At 32.2% G+C, this 20910-nt stretch overlaps 1 protein-coding gene across 1 annotated transcript in view; it reads right to left on the bottom strand.

Annotated features, from left to right (window-relative positions):
• The window catches only part of LOC137927008 (metabotropic glycine receptor), a 109332-nt gene extending 103210 nt beyond the window's left edge, over positions 1-6122 (bottom strand). Inside the window, exon 1 of the mRNA XM_068770777.1 lies at positions 5930-6122. Coding sequence (XP_068626878.1) covers positions 5930-6122 — 193 coding nt within the window. The remainder of the gene's footprint in view (positions 1-5929) is intronic.
• Positions 6123-20910: the final 14788 nt, after the last annotated feature.

Consider the following 20910-nt stretch of genomic DNA (forward strand, 5'->3'; position numbering starts at 1 on the left):
GAATATATGAATAAATAAAACATTAATATCAATGGAATACAGTTTAATAAAATTGTGTTTGTTCGTACCAAAACATTTCGAGCCATACACCGCATGCCGAAAATTAAATTACATCTTTACGGAAAATAAGCTACAATTTATAACGAAATACATCGAAGCGGAAACCATTTTGTGGCCATTGCGTGTATATTGAGATATTTAATTGACTTATATAGTATATTTATAACTTCGATAGGCATTTTTTAATATATTTTATTTTCACTAACTACACCCGTGACTTCTTTCTCGTGTAATTTCTCAAAAAATTAACTTCGTTTAGTTTTTTATTTCGTTTAAGAAGTTTTCTTATAATAAAAGTAACCTAAGTTACGGCTTGTTACATCAGCTATTTGCAAGTAAAGGCTTCGTCAAAATCGGTCCAGCCATTTCACTGATTACTCGGAACGAACAGACAGACAGATATGAATTAAAAAAAATATAATTTTTGGTATATGTACCGTATATATTTTCATATGATTGTTGTAAAAAGCGTTTGTTTTATATTACAAACAGATACTTCAATTTTATTTATTCGTATAGATATATATCATAATTTCATGCAGGATGCATACTACAGGAAAAGCCTTCCTGTAAACTTGCACAATGCCTTCTGTTCACCTTGTGACTGGCCTTCCTACCCTGAGCTTACCGGTCTATGTCTCAACTAAACAACCTTAAGGTTCTAGCGACTGCTCTGCATCTGTTCTGCAATCCGTTGGATTAGACCACTTATTTTCTTTTACAAGTCTTTTCATCTCTGATGAAATTTTTAGCATTGCCTTCGCCATGGTTCGTTAAATGACTTTGAGCTTGTCAATAAGGTACGGATTGGGAGGCACTGTTTCGGTGCTAAAATTGACCACTGATATCACACTTTTTTATTATAATTATTTTTCTTTTCAGCGGGTGGACGCCCATTGCATATAAGGCTTCTTTGAAGATCGAGATGATGACTGATCCTGCGCTGCTCGAATCAGCGACTTCCCGTCACTTGAACTATGTCGTCGAATCACCTAAAGAGGGTCTACCCACACCGCGTCTACTTACTTGTGGTCATCACACACCTTTCGGCTCCAACGGTCATCAGACGAACAATTCTGCCAGCTTCGTCGGTGACTTTGGTTCCCCTACGGTTCTGCTCATTTCTTATTCGATCTCGCAGCGAAACTCCGGGTGAAATAAAGCCTTCTTAAAATGCCCGAAATAAGTGTCCACGTCTTGGATTCATATTTCATCACCGGAAACACTTATATCAAAGAAAGAAAAGGACCAATATTTAGCCACTTCCGCACATGCAGTGGTAGATAAAGAGTGCCAAACAAAGACTCTGTGGCACTAATCGGTGTAACATAACTCCTGAAGATGACCCGTGGAGGGGTGAAACACGTGTTGAGTAATTTGGCGGTGGCGGTTGTGTGATTCGCATTGTTTGCCGCATACGCATTTATCAGCCGGCTGGCGGGCGGTGCACTTTGTTGCACGACTACTACTGCATGTGCGGAAGTGGCTGAATATTGGTCCTTTTGTTACTTAGGATGGACTTCTGCAAAGTAACGCCTGATTCTATTAAACATATATCAAAGACTTTCGTCGTCAGACAGTGCGGTATTTTGGACGAGATCAGGTTTCGAGGCTTCCCAAACACTTTTCATCTTAGTAAGATTCGACGAGTGATTTCTCGAAGTTGACTTCAGCAGTGACAATTCACAACTATACTAACATATATATGTTTCAGTCGTACAATATCGTTTATTATAACTGACATCTGTAATTTTGTTAGCATATAATTGCCGGTTTTAAAAGACCTCCCCTGGGATTGTCAATAATTTTCTGTTCGTGGCTTTATTACAAATGTCATATAACATAATATATTTGTGTTTAATAAGTGATATCAAATATTTTATTTTAACTAAATTTTTCTTTAGGAAGTCATAAGTACCTTATTTTATAATATTAATTAGAAGTGATAATAAATAAATATAATTTAATATGAAGGTTATAATAAGTCGCTGATTGCAAGTAATCCGAGATTGGTCATCGTTGCGATGATGTTTCAGGAGGCCTATACCTATGTCTTGCCTTCACATTTTGGACATTATTTATGTTTTTTTATGGCCTCCGCTATTGGAGGCCTCTCGTATTTCATTTATTTAATAGATTTAGTAATGTTTGTTTGTATACGATATTCTATCGCACAACACTCTAACACAGCCTTCAGGGAATTCCATCCGTTTATACGTGATGTATATAATTTCCTATGCAAGCCTACATACGGATCTATACCTTTGATCAGTAGCTATATGACATAAAATAATCAATATTATTTATTTATTCGTAATGGTTTTACTTGGTTTGTTAACTCATTTATATCGTTGATATTATATTATACACATGAAAAATTGTTAAATTTCATTTTAAAATATCAACTGTTTAGTTTCGATCGTATTTTATAAACAAATTAGCATTTCAAGCCGATGGTAACTTACTACTTTTAACGTTAAAATAGTTAACGAAATAAATAATATAACAAAAAAGATAGATATTGCACTTAATTTACGAAAGAAGTCTCATGTAATGTTTATTATTCTAATTAAATCATTTTAATGAAAAAAAAACATAACTTGAGTTTTGTATTTATCGCGTTTTAAGGTATCTATGATATTAGTAAAACGTTTTGATATAACGCGGAACAAATCTACAGTATTACATAAGGGAAAAGTGTTTCATTACAATTAGTGTAACTCAATGCAATAGCGAAAATATATTCCATCTCTAGTTACTTATATTTAAGCAAGACACGTGTCTGTTGGTTTTAGTTTGGAGCGTTATGTAGTACTGTATTACGGGATTCGCGATTCAATTACGTGAAATAAGTTCAAGAAAATACTACTACACTATTTTTATACAGGTTGATTGGTTGAGGGCGTGAAAGCCGTGAATGTAAATGTACTATACAGTTTAATGGAATCAGGCGTTACCTTGCGGAAGTCCATCCTAAGTAAGAAAAGGACCAATATTTAACCACTACCGCATATGCAGTGGTAGTCGTGCAACAAAGTGCACCGCCCGCCAGCCCGCTGATAAATGCGTATGTGGCAAACAATGCGAATCACACAACTGCTACCGTCAAATCACTCGACACGTGTTTCACCCCTCCACGGGGCATCTTCAGGAGTTATGTTACCATTAGTGCTAAACACAGAGTGAGTCCCTGTGTTTCTGCATGTGCGGAAGTGGCTAAATATTGGTCCTTTTCTTACTAATGTACTATATAGCTCATTTGGTTTTAATTAATGTGTGATATAACCTACTCACATATCGAAGGCTTCTGAAATATAAAACCGTAATGATAAAAACGTAATGATAATAAAGTGAAAATAAAATAAGTTTTTCAATTTATATTCTTTGTTTCGTAGGATGTACCATAGTCGCCACGCTTGGTAGGCGGGTTGCCGATCGAATTTGGTATGTTACTGCGTGACTAAGCGAAGCTGAGATTCACTTACATATAAAAAAAACTGTTGAACTTTATTAAAAGATGTAACAACCAAAACACCTTGCGAAGCAGAGTAGAGTCAAAAATTAATAAGCAATAAGTTTACGATCAATAGGAGTTCTGTTAAAAGTTCCAATGTTGAATAAACGAATTTTATTTTTATCTTTAAACATTATTTTAAGAAATATTAGAGGATAGAGTTAAGTTCAGAATGAGAAGACCCGTAAAAGAATGAAAGTAGTCGAAATATCTCCTCATTTTTGATCAGTTGAATTGGCAATGGTCTGATCAAATAGCGCGCAGACCAGAAGGCTTTTCCTGAAGTTTCTAGAGTAGAGACCAAGGACCAGCAAGATCAGCATTGGACATTCACGAAGTAAACAGAGAACCTTGATAAGGTTATTGAAATACATTGATCACTGGTCGCTACCTTCTGGTCTTATTTGAATTTTCTACGGCAGAGGTTTGCAGTAGAACGGTAAAATCTTTTTATATATACGTCAATTGTAAATAATATCTTGTTTATGTACATCTGCAACCATGTTTTATTATATCTGAACATTTATAATTTAAATCAAAAAGTTTGTATTGGAATCTTCTTCAAATAAACTTATAATTACATCTTTTCGAGTTACTTAAACATATTTGTGAATGGAAATAGAGTTACGTCGAACTTCTCTATCTTATTGAAGGCAGGTTTGAACTTAAAAGACTGTGTGTTTTAGTAGTTTTTTTAGTCTTCAGTATTCGTTCCCGATAGATTATAATAATTAACATTTAATCATCTTTTTTATTAATTAATGTAATAATATATTTTATATTTTTTAACTTAAAAATGATTACAGCAGGATATAGGATAGTAAAATAATCTTGAAGGAATTGTTCTATAAGATGTTATGGTTTTCAACTCGCAATATAATAGGAAAAAATCCTTAAGAATTTTATATGAAAGTTATATATCGAGATTTGTTTTTCAACAGTTTATTTACATTTATCTATGTCATAATACATGGGTAGCCAAGTTTTTTGATATTCCGAGCCCTTATTCCAAATTTGAAATGTTTCGTGAGCAATTAAAAACTTAATTTAAAATTAAACAAGTTACAAAAAAAAATATTTTTTAAAACGTACAAAACTCAAATAAGAAGATTTTTGATAATTTTTAAAAAATTGGTGAATAATTTTTTGTGATAAAATAAATTAAAATATTTTAGGTAAATAAATTGATAGACGTTGTAAGTATGTTGTTTCGAAAATTCAAATTATATCAAGTCCCATATAAATAAAAGAGTCCCATGTGGCTCCCGATCCGCCATGTCGATGCCATTATGTTCGATGAATTTTTACCATCTTGTAAATTGAGACATGACGTCATTCATTTTTTATTAATGTATCGCATTTCTTCCTTACGTTCACTTTTTTATGAAAATAAAATCAAACAAAAATCGCTCTAAATATAACATATCTTACAATTTTATATATCTTATTCAATCATATATATAGATATTTCATAATATTATATAAGTATGTTCATAAATAATTTTGATTTAAAATTCGCCTCAGTGCTTTTAATGAAAAAAAAAGAATAAAGGTGTCTATATATAAATATTAATAAAACTGCTATAATGTAAATTTACCCATAATGTTAATAAAATAAGAAACAATTTTGATCATAAGTAATATAGTCAAGCTGTTATATCTTGGATTAGTCTTTCAATCTTCTAACTTGTTTAAAATAAAGAGAATCACGACTACAGTTTTGATATTTAAAGATGTGGTTAGTATCAATTTAAATATAAATATTTATATATATATATATATATATTATTTTCAGAGCGTATATGTATTTCTTAAACTATGAAACTATATATATATATATATATATATATATATATATATATTTATATATATATATATATATATGCATATATATATATGCATATAAATATATATATAAATTAATATGATTAATATGATAATTAAATTATTACATTTTTAATAACGAACATATTTAACCTAATTAATAGGTAATTTTTTTAACTGTATTTCAACTTCCAAATGGTACTAAAAAGGTTAAAATAATAAAATAATTTTGAACAATTAAATGTCACAAAATTATAATGAGGAAATTTTAAAAAATGTTCTAGATAAGATGTGAATTTATTATATATGTAAAAACGCGTTGAAATCTTTAGTACTAAAATTGTTAATTGATTTTAATTAATTATTTCGTGATTATATGATGTTTAATTTAATGTTATTTAATTATGAATTTCCATTTTAAATTTTAAATGTAATTTAAAATAAAAAATAATTTTAATTTTCTACTTACAACAAATTTTTTTTTTTACCGATGATAATATGACACAAGCTCTAATTAAGTAGAAATTTTACCAAGTTCGCTGCTTGTCTCGGCCTCTATCTGCGCGATGAGGTCTCGGGTCCGACTGTGAAGACGTGAGAGGTGGACCCGAGACCGCCCGTGCCTTATAAGAGTCCTCGCATGCCTCAAATGTTTCACATCACTCTTACACTCGCACTGCACTAGGGTCGCGATGTATATTATGAGGAGGGTCCGCACATTCATCGCGGCTCGCGTGCGTCTCTCGCGGCCGCTCAGCGGGCACTGAGACGCGGCCCGAATTTGCGGACGTCTAATAATTCTTTTTTCAAATTCGTGATTGCATTTAACTATTTAAGAAGAGGCTTTCGCGGCTTACGTTTAAATAGTCTCTATATATTTATACAAGGACACTGAAATTAAGCTACATCTATTCCTATATACTCAACCTGAAAACTGTAACAAGGTATTATGTTAGTAAATTTAATCGTTTTAATAAATGTAAAAAATTTCATGACTGTCAATTATTTTTATGTGAATATTAAATTGAAAAAACAGATTAATATGAGTAGATTTAATAACGCTTCACAGCTTTGTAGACAAATATATTATTACTTTATAATTTGAGTAGAGTTACAAATAATAAATATAATATATCAGTAGTCTAATATATTTTAATATAATAAAATTCAGATGATAGATTTAAATACCATAACTTTGTCTTAAATATATAAAATTTTCGTGTTACAGTGTTAGTTAACATAGTTCTCTGAAACGGCTCTACCGATTTTTATGTGATTTCATATGTATATTCAATAGGTCGATAAATCGATTTGTAAACTATATTTTAAATCTCTGAGTTTAACGAAAATAATAAACAAAGGTGACAAAATAATTGTAATAATAGAAATGTATATTAAGTGCGATATAGATAATAAGAATTAAATAAAAATAAATTGGTAAATAAATGTATGAAAGTTATTCTTATAATAGCTGAAAAAAAGGGTTGCTCGCAGCTCATGTTCATGTGCTTTTCTCATCATGGCATTTTCACGCTGATGTTTTCAGTTCATCTTCCTATCTGTGTGTTGGTTTTCTTCACATTAATGCAATTAATTTTACCATTCTACTACATCTTTTGCGCAATTCTTCTTCATGCATGTTATTGTACATCCAAACCTCTTTCTTTTCAATCCTTTTATTACTTCTGTTACATATTCGATATTGTTTTTTTTCTCTATTTACTTGGGACAATTTTTTTTTATTTAAATGTGTTGATACAATTTTTTTAACGGTTTTGTTTGTATGTAGCCACGTTTGACAACCATATGCTATAACAGGAGGGATATAGGAATGATGGGCGTGTCTTTTTATTTCAGGTGGTAATTGTGGGCTCTTTATGATTACTTTTAATGAAGAAAACCTTCTCAAGGACGAGTTTAATCTTTTAAGTTGCGCGGGGTAGATTATGGCCCAAGTATATATATTCTTTTATGTATGTTATGGTGTTGATACGTTTATCGTAAATATTTTAATAGTCATGTACATAATTCAGTATAAAAAAATTCCTACGCATGCATTGATTTTATATAACCAAAATTTTGTATAAGTTAAGAAATTTTAAATATTAAGATTTACTAATCGTAAATATTTTTACATTAAATTATATTAGGATGAAAATATAATTTAAACAAGTACATATTTTATTACTACTTTATTAGGGTATAAAGTTTTATAACGTAACTAATTTTAGACAATTTAGAGAAGAATTAGAAACTGTAAAATTTAAAGTTGATTATTTTCGTAAGATCGTAAAATGTTTACAGTTTCAAGTGCATCTAAACATTTTTATGACTTTTTGAAAGTATAAACTCTACATATTTTAAGCACTTTGCATAGCTTTAATAACGTGAACTCTATAACAAAGTCAATTACCTTATCCTGTTATTAAACTTCATATGAATACGACTTTAAAAATACTACTGAGGTTATTTCTTAATCATATACATTATTTATTGATTGCGTAGATGTTTGATTAGTTTTAGCATATGATAGATTCAATCAATGTGCTACGACGTAGATCTCGTAGACCTCGTAGACCTCGTAGAGCTACATAATTTCATGACTGTAAATAAATCAGATATATGATGAATTATGGTGTGGTACTATTTATAAGTAACATGTAAATTAAATTAGAAATATTTATACTAGAAAAAAAAATAGATGTCATATTTTATTGCTAGAAAAAGTCACGAATACTTAATTTTTAGAAATGATAAATTTAAGACGTGGGGCGTTTGGGAAAAAGGAAAGACAACCTTGTTAAATTCTTTGGAAGACGTAGGATGCAAGCTGCTTTCGACCTTTCGATAGGTCCTATCGGAACTTTAAGGGAGGGGGGGGGGCTTGTCTAGTAGACGTCTTACGGCTTAAATGATGATAAAGATCGACATATAAAGAAACGAGATGGAAAATTCTAGAAATGTTTCTTCCTTAAAAAAACATTTGATTTTATTGCTCTTCTAACGTTAAATATTTTATCATATTATTAAATTTCATATAAATACGACTTATTAACAATTGTAATCTTTTCACGGTTGAACTTATTTAAATCTATACTAACACAATAATAAAATTGAATGAGATATTAATATAACTATTTTAAAATAAACGTGAAATCGGACTGACTTTCCAATGCTGGTAAAGAGCGTTCCCCTCTAGCTACGCCCACAACTCTCCCACAGTCAATTGAATCGCTAAAATGCCCCTTGCTCACATCAGCTACATTAATGAAAATCATGCATCCCACACAATTCGCATAAGATTTGCCAATTGAAATATCATAAATGTATTTACATATTGAGTTAAGTCCTGTTATTTTAATTAATATATAAAACACTCACCTCAAATAATACTCGCCACAAATAAATCTAAATGAGGAGGTCTAGGAATTTAGGGCTCAGAAACATTTGCGAATTTCCAAAGCAAGGTTGATTCAATCATTAAAAATTTAGTAAAAAATCAAAAAATACCAGACTTATCAGTGGAGGTGAATGGTAGTGCATTGCAAAGAGTTCCTTCAACCTACTACGTGGGTCGTCAGCCCCGATGGCCGCGATCAAAAGTTACGTCTGTGCTACGCCTTTACTTAGATGTCATCGTCATTTCATTGAAACGGTCTGTGTCCAGTCCTTCGTTGACCTGGATCATTTGTTCTACTTTTGGTAACGTCCCTTGGTCTGTGGTCTACACTTGTAGTCTACACTTGGTCTAAACTTGGTCTACACTTCAGAACCTTATGGCCCCAAGGTCATTGCCGCCTTTGGTATATAAATGATAGAGTTGTATATAAGAAAATGTTTGAATTTAGTTTTAAAAAGCTTTTTAAAAATTATAATTTAATTATAATTCTTTGCTATATGTTTATGTTAACTCTGTATTGTCAGAATTTATTGGTCAATGGCATTTTAATACTGTCTATAACTATATGAAGGTGATTAGAAATAAATTTAAAATCTGTAAAGATTTTTCGACAAAGGAAATATGTATTCGCTCCTTTTAAGCTTTTATTCTCATAACCAATAACCTTCATTTTTAATATTTATACAAAATGATTTTTTTTCTATCGGACGAACTGATACTTATAACCTAACAAATGTCCACAATGTATAAATTAACTCAAAAACTTAGGAGGCTAGAGTGTTATGAGGAAGTTGTATAAAAATAATATTATTAATAATTATCGCAGCTAATTTTGTAAAAATTCTTTCGTAATTAAACGTAGGCCTGTTAAGTAAACCAAATTGTTTCAGCATTCCATAACTGTATAGCAACGTTGTCTCTACAAAGGACTGTGTGTTCGTTATGTAAATGGAAGCGAATACCAGAGCTTTTCTGGGGCAACAATTTAGACATCTGACATTTTTAGATACGTGATTATATCCTGGTTGTTATAAATTAAGCGTTAAATTATTGATGTGATGTATGATTTGTTTTTGATTTAACACTTTTTATAATTTTTCGATAAAGACGACTAAAAAAGATATACTATTTTGATGAGTCGATCGAGTTTAAATCGAGAAAGTTCCGAAAAATCTTTTCGTACAAAATATCACAGTGTATTGCAGGTGATGACATACGGACCGGAGACGTGGTCATTTACGACGGGCCTCACAAGAAAACACTAGGTCACAAAGAGAGAAATAGAGAGATTTATGGTTGAAGTTTTGATCAGACGTCAAATTGCTAGTGAAGTAGCAGTGAGTGACGTACATTGTTCGTGCAACCTTTGTGCGGCCTTTGGGTTTGAAAAGTTCTCGAGCGGCGACCAAGAGCTGGAGTAGACGCGGCGTGGACAAAACTCCCACTAGATGGACCGTCAATATGGTTAAGGTTATGGGAACTCGCGAGATGCAGGCAGTTCAAGACCGGTCATCATTTGGAGGCCTAAGCCTTGCAGGAGGCGTTTATCGGCTGATAAGAAGAAAGAAGTATCCCAGGAATTCCACGTGATGCTGGGCTTCCACTGCTTGTGTAAAAATAATAACTAATTGTAACATATTTCAAAATGATTGAAAATATGTTGACATATGAGCAGTCTCCCTTTTAAAAGCATTGTCACTATAATACATAACGACGAAATTAATACTCCGTTGATTTCGGAAGAAGTAGTTACGTTGTTAATTAAATATTAAGTAAGAAAAGGACCAATATTTAGCCACTTCCGCACATGCAGTGGTAGTCGTGCAACAAAGTGCACCGCCCGCCAGACTGCCGATAAATGCGCTCTGTGTTTGGCACTCATCGGTGTAACATAACTCCTGAACATACCCCGTGGAGGAGTGAAACACGTGTTGAGTGATTTGACGGTGAAAGTTGTGTAATTCGCATTGCATTCGGCTGGTGGGCGGTGCACTTTGTTGCACGACTACCACTGCATGTGCGGAAGTGGCTAAATATTGGTCCTTTTCCTACTTAGGATGGGCTTCCGCAAGGTAACGCCTGATTCCATTAAATAATTAAATATTATCAGAAACATGAACGCTCTTTAAAAAACACTCGTAAGATTAATTCTCTTTCATCTCATCTCATTTCAACGGGCTAGTTTACACAACTATGCGACAATGCGCTTATTTTTCATCATTGTTAGTCTTGATCAAACCAATATAACTCCCCGAGAAATTCCAGCAGACCCAAGGGTCACATGATACATCAAGATGTTGCGGGCGATCTCAAAGAGGTACCTAGGCAATCCAAGATGGGTAGTTCTGTAGTGCTACTGTAGTAGTACGTGAGCAGTAGTCTCAACCTGATCCAGGCACGCTCTGCATGAACGACTGTTCGTAACGCCTAATGTAAATAGATGTTTGTTAAAGAAAACTTGACTGGCTAACTTCCCTGCCACCAAACAGTCGGGGTTACGACAGCCGCAGTAGGGCGATAGACAGTCGGCAGCTTATGGTACGTATTGCCTCTTTTGCTTGCCGACACTCCTCATGGCTCATCCATTGCTCTCTGTATTGACTCCTAGTACACTCCGCTACTAGATCTGGCCTTACCTATTGGTAGTGAGATGAGGGGCTACGGGCCATAATCGACCATGCTGGAGTCCCTTAGGGCCTGCTAATCTACAGCATCATTGCCTATGGAGCCGCTATGATCTTTTATCCACTGTAGTGAAACAAGGTTGTTACTACTTATTACATTTAGACGTCTGTGACACTCATATATTGAATCAAACTTCATAATGTGACTCTTAAGTGCTAGTAACTAATAAATAATAATTATCCTTTTTATATATTATTTATTAATTACGTAGAAGTGTGATTAATTTTAGCACATGATAGATTAAATCAGTGTGCTACGGCGTAGAGACCGTAGACCTCGTAGAATTCGTAGAGCTACGTGAATACATGACTGTAAATAAATTGGTTATATGGTGAATTATGGCGTGGTACTATTTATAAATAACATATTTGTTTGATATTAATTATTTTAGCTATATTTTATTAGCAAACATATTTTAAATTAAAGTTTTTTTTGCTAAAGATAATTTTTTGGTTGACGTCACATTTTGTGGCTTAAAAAGTCAAGAATGCTTCATTTTTGGATGTGATAGACATGAGACGTGGGACATTTACCCAAAAATTGGACAGACGACTTTGTTGAAATCGTTGAAAGAAGCAAAATGCAAGATACTTCCAATTGGTCTCATTGAGACTTTATAGGGTAGCGCTATATCTTACGTTTTAAATTATGATTATAATAAACATTGTAAAGAAAAAAGAAAAGTTTGCAAAGGTTTTTTGTTAAAAATTTTCGTTTGAAGACATTTAGCCGAAAATTACACTAACATAGCTGACGGTCTTATAGAAGCTTTATTAAACTTTTGTAGAAAGACATGAAAAAACTTTTTGGTAAAACATAAGACATGCATTGAAAAAAAATTACAATATTTTAAAAATAAATAGCAGTTGGTATAATAATAAAGCCTTCTTTACTGTATATCACTTTAGTTTTTACAATTAAAAAGGTTGTTAGTAATGTAACCTTTATCTTTTTCTTAGTATTAATTTGGTCAGTCAAATATGCTCTGCGGTATGCTTCCGCCATTATTTTTAAAAGCCTACAACTTAACTAGGGAAAGTAAACATCTTCATCAATATGTAAGTCTATTGTTATGTTTTTCTACATAGCTTGCGACAAGTATTCTTATTTGATCTATGATTTTTTGGGACAAGTTGCGTGGTGTTTTTATTAATTTACTCACAACTTTGCATTTTTTTCTCTAAATGAGAACCACCTTTTTGAAAAAAAAATTTGAAAAATACATATCGGTCTATCCATTGTTAAGTTTTTCATTTAGTAAATAACATATCGATTCACTTTTATTTATATGACATTATCACTAAGGGCGAAATCGCACTACTACAGATACAAGATTAGGTCATATTCACACTATAGAAACAAAAGAAATTGAAACTTAAGCAAAATTGGAAGGAGGCGGTCAATTCGCACCCGTTCCGAGGTCCTTACTTGCACTCGAGTACCGGAGAGCTTAGGCAGCGTGATGGCACTACAGCGAGGTTTACGCCCCTGGAAAAAAAAATTCAAGAGTCTTTATTGAGACGTCACATTTCCTGAATTTGTATTTTATGCTCTTTTCATTTTACGACTATTTCACATCTTTGATTTTTTATGTTAGTACTTTCTGTAGTAAAATTACATAGCATATATCTAGTAATAACAAAAATTTGTTACTGCATTGCTATATATATATATATATATATATATATATATATATATATATATATAGAAATGTATATATATATTGATAAGTACTACATTATACATATATATTTTTACTGTAAAATCACATCCATGACAATCTTAACCCGATAATTCGGTGATTTTCCGTATAAAGCTATATATATATATATATATATAGAGAGAGAAGTAGAGTGAGAATAGACTTTTTCCTTCTACATAGTCATGTATATTTCAAACAGTACCTTTTTGATACACCCTATTTAAAAATCAATGGTTTCAAAAATATTAAATTACATATAACGTGCTTTTTGGTCGGTCACTTTTAAATAAAATAAAAAGAAATTAATGCAACGTATTTCACAGTTCACTTTGTACTCTGTTTGGGAAAAGGCTTAAACATATTTAAGCCTTTTGCTCACAAATAAGCTTTATGGCTCCTATAATGCTTTTACATTTATTACCAATCGCACTATGCAAAATAACGTATACATTTAATAAAGAACAAATTTTCGGTATGAGAGAACAATTAATTTTAGCTCAGTTATTTCTTCGGTATTCTAGATGTTGGTAGCAAATTGAATTGAAACAAGGTGATGGAGAAATATTTAGTTATGAAAAATAATTGTATTATCATCTATATCACCTTTAGATTTCTAATAAGAACAGCTTGAAGCCGTTTACATCCAGTATTTCTAAACGACTTTAACAAGGTCGTCTTCACCTTGTAGGTGGAGGTCCTACGTTAGGCTTTAGGACCCGTAGTCTCCACTTTAGAACCTTGTATTTGTAGGACTTCAGTCTGTCTGTAAAGCTAGGAAAAAGGATAAAGACAATTTACATTTCCTCCCTTGTGAGACGAAGGACATTGCCCCATATTCCTGTTATCTAACACAATAGAACACAGTGTAATACGTAGTAATAACCCTTAAATGCATGCATGCATGCAATGATGCAAATCTGCCACTTAAGCTGTATAAGTAGCAGTAAATGCTTAGTGTTGTATAGCAACATAAGGTTTTGAAAAAAAATTTAAATAAGTATATGAATATTATGCATATATAAAAATATTTTCCTCTGCATTGTAGTGTATCTATCTGTAAGATTTATATTTTTTAAAATATATAAATAAAAGTCGTGCATTTATGGGATAAGACATAGTTATGTAAGTCAGGGTCGAATAAGATCTCAATGTTGTGATTCAAAAATAAAAACTGAGGTAAAATTTGTAATAAATATCGGTGTTTACGAAGAAGAACAAACTAAAAAAAAGATATGGTTATAGAGTAGTGAGCCGATATACGCAACATAGATAGTCGCGGGAAATCGCTGAATGTGGGCGGCGCAGGACCAGGCTTTTACCGACTGAAAAGAAACTAAAGAAAGATGGACGCAATTAGTAAAGCAGTAACTAAGTCTGTGATAGTTATAACAAATCTGTAATGTCTTGTGAATGCAGGCGATCGTTGTAAGAGGTAGTCAGAACTAAATATAAAGAACGTAAATAGTGATAAGTATTGTGAAGAACGAAAGAAGATGAACAAAAGAAAATATGAAGTATTAAGGAATAAAATAAAATAAAAATCCAAACTGTAAAAATCCTTTACCCTGGTCCAACAAAGTTATATCCTACATGTGTTCGACAAGTTCCCCAAAACGGTGGCTATTTAAAAAAAAAAGCTCAACTGCCATCTGTTCTTTTTGCCATGTGGCATGCTCACTGCTACTCTAATTCGCCAATCTAATGAGCTATGTAAAAAGAAATTGGAGTGTTTATTTACATATTAAAAAAAATCTATTGCAACCAGATCTATAAAGTATTAAAATCTCAAGTAAAATATAAATATTGAACCAAATGTTTATTTTCTTATAAAATATTTCGTATACAAATCGTATATGTTAAAATATATTTACAAGAAAATATTGTAAATATAGTTTATACTATGATCAACGAAATAAGAACGCTTGATTATAATATATAAAAATCATTTCAAGTTATAGAAATAAAGAGTTATTAAAGTTTTAACACGAAACAAAATACATACACACGCGCGAATCGCGCGGAGAGGCAATCAATTTCACCTTTAACAAGAACGTTTCAGCTTTCAGCGGAGTAAACAGCGTTTTTCAGGAACAAACACGAATGTTTTCATGGTTACTTTAACACGAAAAGCGTGCGTGAGTAGCACTGTAAACTGTGTGCATGCGAGAGCCAGGTGCCTTGGAAATTGTAAATCAACAACCTACGTGCTCCAGTCGGAACAAAGTTCGAGTGGTGTATAACTTAAACTTTTTTTGGAGAGAATTTTTTTAGCATCTTTTATAAATGAAGACACTGTAAATGTGTTTTTTTCTTCTCGCACCTCACCTAACCTAACCTAACCTAACTTTTTGGGATCAGGGATTTTATTATTTAATAATTTTTGCAGTATTTTCTTTCTTAATCACTCTCTTTCACGCGTCACAATATCTTCCGTTCTTTACATTCGTCCTTCACAATATCTTTCGTTTTGCTCTTTTGTACCTTCTTTCTTTCCTCGCCTTTCTTCCATCATCTTCTTACTCTAAGGTGACTAGGTACATTTATTTTATTTATTTTGTTCTTACATTTTATTTTTATCATTATTAATACATAATTTGTCATACATTTCTATTTATATTGTTAAAATCGTTTACATGCTTTTTTATTTCATTTCTTGTTTCTGTTCCTACTCGGTTTTATTCTTATCAATTGCACTGACTGCCACCCTGCGAGGACAAGAACAGGAAAGGAAAGGAAAGGACAGGAAGGATGGGCGAAGATTGTCGTCGCCCATCATTAAGGCGATGTTCTCTACATTCACTTTTAGCTTTACCTTCATTTCAAGGGCACTGCGCATCCGTGGACACTGTAAATGTTATACATTGGTTACATTTTTAACGTGTTCACTGCGGGCCCAATTTTGAAGACCTTTCAGCTTTTGCGGCTGAGGTCGGTCAAGCTGAACTTCCTAGTAGTGCGGTTGAGGCCTTTTCTGCCTCATGTTCATCAATATTTTTTTACAATATTGAGTCAATGCTTCGCAGACATAAAGAGAGCTAAATTTGTCTTTGTCATACCTCATACGGTTGAGTGTAAACAGCCGCCGCACTAGAGAGAAAACACGAGTTTTACGCGCCGCACCAGTGCAAAGTTTACCATGAGGCTGAATCGACCTCAAGCCGCAGTGAACGTGTTAAACGAATTTAATTTAAAACAAAAAAAAAAAAAAATTTTTCGTCTGAAGTGGAAATGGTCGAGGTAGATCGCTGGTGCAAGTAATGGCCGTTTGAACCAAAAAATTCTTGAGCGGCAACAAAAAGCCAGTACACGCGGCGAAGATAGGCCCCTAAATAGCTGGGCCGAGGTTTCTGTGGAAAAACCTATGCCTTGCAGTGGGCGTCTATCAGCTGTTCTAAAATTGATAACGGCGATGATGATGTAAACATATACATTTAATATCTAATAGATTCAGGCATTACCTTGCGAAAGTCCATCCTAACTAAGAAAGAGACTAATATATAGCCACTTCCGCTATGCAGCAGTAGTCGTGCAATGAAGTGCATCACCCGCCTGCATGCTGATGAATGCGCGTGCGGTAAACAATGCGAAACACAACTACCACCGTTAATCTACTATACACGTGTTTCACCCCTCCACGGGGCATCCTAAGGAGATGTTACACCGACCAGAGTGTCAAACACCGAGTCAAACTCGGTCAAATCAGCGGCCTGGCGGGCGGTGCACTTTATTGTACGACTACTGCTGCATAGCGGAAGTGGCTATATATATGTCCCTTTCTAATATACATTTAACTTATTTATATTTTAAGTATAAATAAATTATAGTTCTCTAATACTAGAGCACTACGTTTTCAATAAAGTAAGCCAGGATTTAACTTAATGCGATACAGTTAGAGTACCCTGTAGTCAGCTAAGCGCATTTAAGGACGATAATCTATTCGCTGCTATTCAAAGGATATGCTACTTTAAAACTTTTAACTTGAATTTTCGAATTTTCATTTTGCTTTAATATTAAGTTTCAGTTTGTAATATTAAAGCATATAGCAAGTGGCGCAAAAGTAATGTTATAATTTGTAATGGCAGCCATTTTGTTAAATATTAAAAAAATAGCTCAGTTGTTGAGAAAATTTATTTTACAATGTAAATATTTTTATGGATCAAGTGATTATTTTACAAATTGAGTCGTAATTGCACGAATTTGACGGCATTTTGAAATGTAGCTCTCAAAACATCAGACTATCATATTTTCAATATTATCTTTCAAGGGTTATAAACGCAAGATTAAAGTGAATCTAGAATCAAGTTGCACTCAGTTGAATGCTTGATTATTGGAGCATATATGTCGTGATACAACAACGAGGAAAACGACGAAATCTGATGTAATAAAGCTGCATTAAAACAACGGACTGAAAACTTGTCAAATAATCTGTAATAATAATTCCATGTTTTTTAAGTGTGTATATCTTTATCGAATATATGCTTCTTTTCATTTTATATCTGCATCATAAATGTCAAAATACAGTGACTTTAGTGATGATTTGTAAAAATAAAGTCATAATCACAATATGACATTACTTTTGCGCCACCTGTTAAATTTATTTATACATTTAACACACATTATTCAATTGCAGATTTAATGCCTTATAGATAATAGTGTACATATATCACAAAACACTCTCATAATATATCTAAATTATAATATATTACATTTATAAAATTAATTCAACAAAATTCTGTTACGTTATAGATACGTGAAAGATATAATAGTAGTGATCACCAAGAACACCATCTGAGTTAGAAGTGAGCTTTTAGATCAGAGACGCTTGGAACTCCTGTGGCTTTAAGTTGAAGAATACCATTATTTTAATAGAGTCTAGTGATGATTTCTGCACGGCATAGACCTCCCTTAAAGCTATCTATGGGTGATGAAAAATAATCGCCAAATTGGCTAGTGGGTTGGTGATCGTAGTGTGGTATTATAGTACACAGATGACGCTGCTGTTTATCATCTGTAAGTTTGCTTGTGAGCAGTGACAATCCTATATAATTAATGTACAATCATTCCTATCGTTTGCTCCCAGGGTGGTGAGTGATACTATCAAAAGAAGGAAAACAGTATAGATAAGTAGGTACAAAATAAATTACACAAATAACTAGTCAATTAATAATAGGAAAAATAAACTAAAAATAGAATAAGAACAAAGTAGTATTGTATTAAAAAAGTCAAACACAAAAATAAGAAAACTGAGATATAAAAAAATAGGATAAGTAATACAATAAAGAATAAAAGTAATGTACCTAGCCACCTAAGAGTAATAAGATGATGGAAGGAAGGCGATGAAAGCAAGAAGGAATGAAAGAACAAAATGAAAGATATTATGAAGGAAAAAAGGTAAGAATAAAAGAAATTGAGAAGAATCAAAGTGAGTGAAGAATAAAGATAAAAATTTGAATAACTTATTTGTAAACAAAGACCCTGATCCCAAAAAATTAGGGGTACGAGAGGCCTACAATAGCCGGGGCGTAAAAAATAATTAATGTACAAAATGTAGATTATATAAGATTGTATTCCGTAAATCGAATCCGCGACTTTCAACTGGAAATCTGTCCTCTGCCGGCTACCATTGCTGAACCATTATAGATAAGAACAATCAGATTGTAGATTTCTATTAACTTGAAATATTGTTCAATTTTTCTCACGAACTAACAATTGATCTCTATAAATGATATATCGATACGGGAAGAAATAATGTAAACATATATACTGGCTAAATGATTATATGTGATATATTAAATGGATTAAATTACGACAAAAAATATATTTATTTAGGTACACCATCAGTACATATAAATAAAAATTAAATTAAAAGCTACCATATAAATAAAGGTTCTGTAATGTGTTCCTTTATAGGTGATATGACATTAAAATTATTTTTTTATTTACTATTTACTTTAATATTAATTCATGTAAAAGAAAACATACGTCTTACGACCTAACAATAAACAACCTTTTAATTTTAAAATGTTTCTTCTGGCGCGCAATTCAAGGCTGTATGTTTAAAAATACTCGAATAAAAATCTGTTATATTTACATTGAATTATAAAGGTAATTTCTAAGTAATATAAAAGCCTCAAAATATATTGACATGTATTAATTCATATTAAAAGTAATTATTGTTTACTATCTGTTCTTGTAGAGTTTGTACTCTTAGATATTATAGGTTTATTACATAAAAAAAAATTATGTAAAATATTTCAGAGTGACCACTTTATATAGGTTGATCTAAATAGTTTTAAAAGCATTGAAGCTCTAATTCATCTTTTTTCTACTTTTTTCTAATCATCCTGTACATAACAACGAAAACATTTAAAATCCCGAGAAAGATATTCGTAGTTGAGAATTGATAATACTCGTACAACGTAACTAAAATTGGAATTATAAAAAATCAAAGCCTTGAAGATATAACGCGATGTCTAAAATAAACTTCAATCAAAATTTATTTACGATAACGAAAAAATTCGAAGTTATAAATGTCGTGGTACATTTTAGATACAGCCATAAACCCGCTATCTCTGTCATTTAAAATATAAATCGCAACCTAGACTTTGGGTCACGGAACGTCGATGTTAAAACGTTTTACTGTTTTTATTTAATAAATCCTAAAACGTTTTATGTTATTAAAAATAAATACATGAAAATAAACGAAACGTTAAACTTTTTTTTTATATCGCTTTATAAACTTGTATATATACAGTCTACACGATTCGCTTATAAACTTATTTGATATCGAAAGATTCACGTAAAGTCTCTCTAAGACGTGTATACACTACAATGCTAGAAATCAATAATTTATAAACATTATTATATATTCCGTAATGATTATATGTTAAGGAAAAACGTTTTAAATGTCAATCTTCTCATTACTTATTTTTGTATTATATACTATATGTAGTATCATATTATGTAGTATATACTACGTTGTCCACTACATAGGTAAGGTTGCAGGAAGTCGTTACATACGGGCAGCGCAGGATCGGTCACCGTTGTGATCTTTCAGGGAGGCATAGGCCTTGCAGTGGGCGTCCATCGACTAAATAAATACATTTAAAAAACTTATAAGTTAAACGGTTTTTTGATACCCATATTGTGGTGGTTGTGAAAAAATATGTACCTAGTCCGCTATATTGGAACGGCGTCCATCTTGAATTTTAAATTTTGACATAATCATCGTGTTTTACTAGTGTAGTCCTTTCATTTGATACCCATATTGAGGGGGTTAAGGAAAAATATGTAATCCGCCATTTTGTATCGGCGGCCATCTTAGATTTATAATGTTATTGATTTTATTATATTGCATTGTCATCTAAATTAAATGCGTGTACCAAATTTCAGATCAATCTGACAACGGGAAGGTGCTTAAATTTCAATTTCCAATTTTGACCCAAATAAATATACAAATAAATTCCGTACGGGTCGAACTAAATAAAACCATTTAAAACAGAAAAAAGTAGATATAGACTCAGGGGTAGCACGTACGATTAGCTAAATGCTTATATGACTACAATAATTAGTTCTTATTATTTATGTCGTTAAATTTTATTGCTGAATTTCTCGCCTTTTGTTGAAACTCTTGATCAAGATTTCGACCCGTTGCCTTCCTAGGTTTCTATGTTCCGCTTTTCTGAGCGCTTCCGACACTGTGAGGCACGTCACCACTCTCACAGA

The sequence above is a fragment of the Battus philenor genome, unplaced genomic scaffold (assembly GCF_028537555.1).
Source record: "Battus philenor isolate CCGP_79_NKW_IND1 unplaced genomic scaffold, ilBatPhil1.0.hap1 SCAF_3, whole genome shotgun sequence".
Classification (NCBI taxonomy): domain Eukaryota; kingdom Metazoa; phylum Arthropoda; class Insecta; order Lepidoptera; family Papilionidae; genus Battus; species Battus philenor.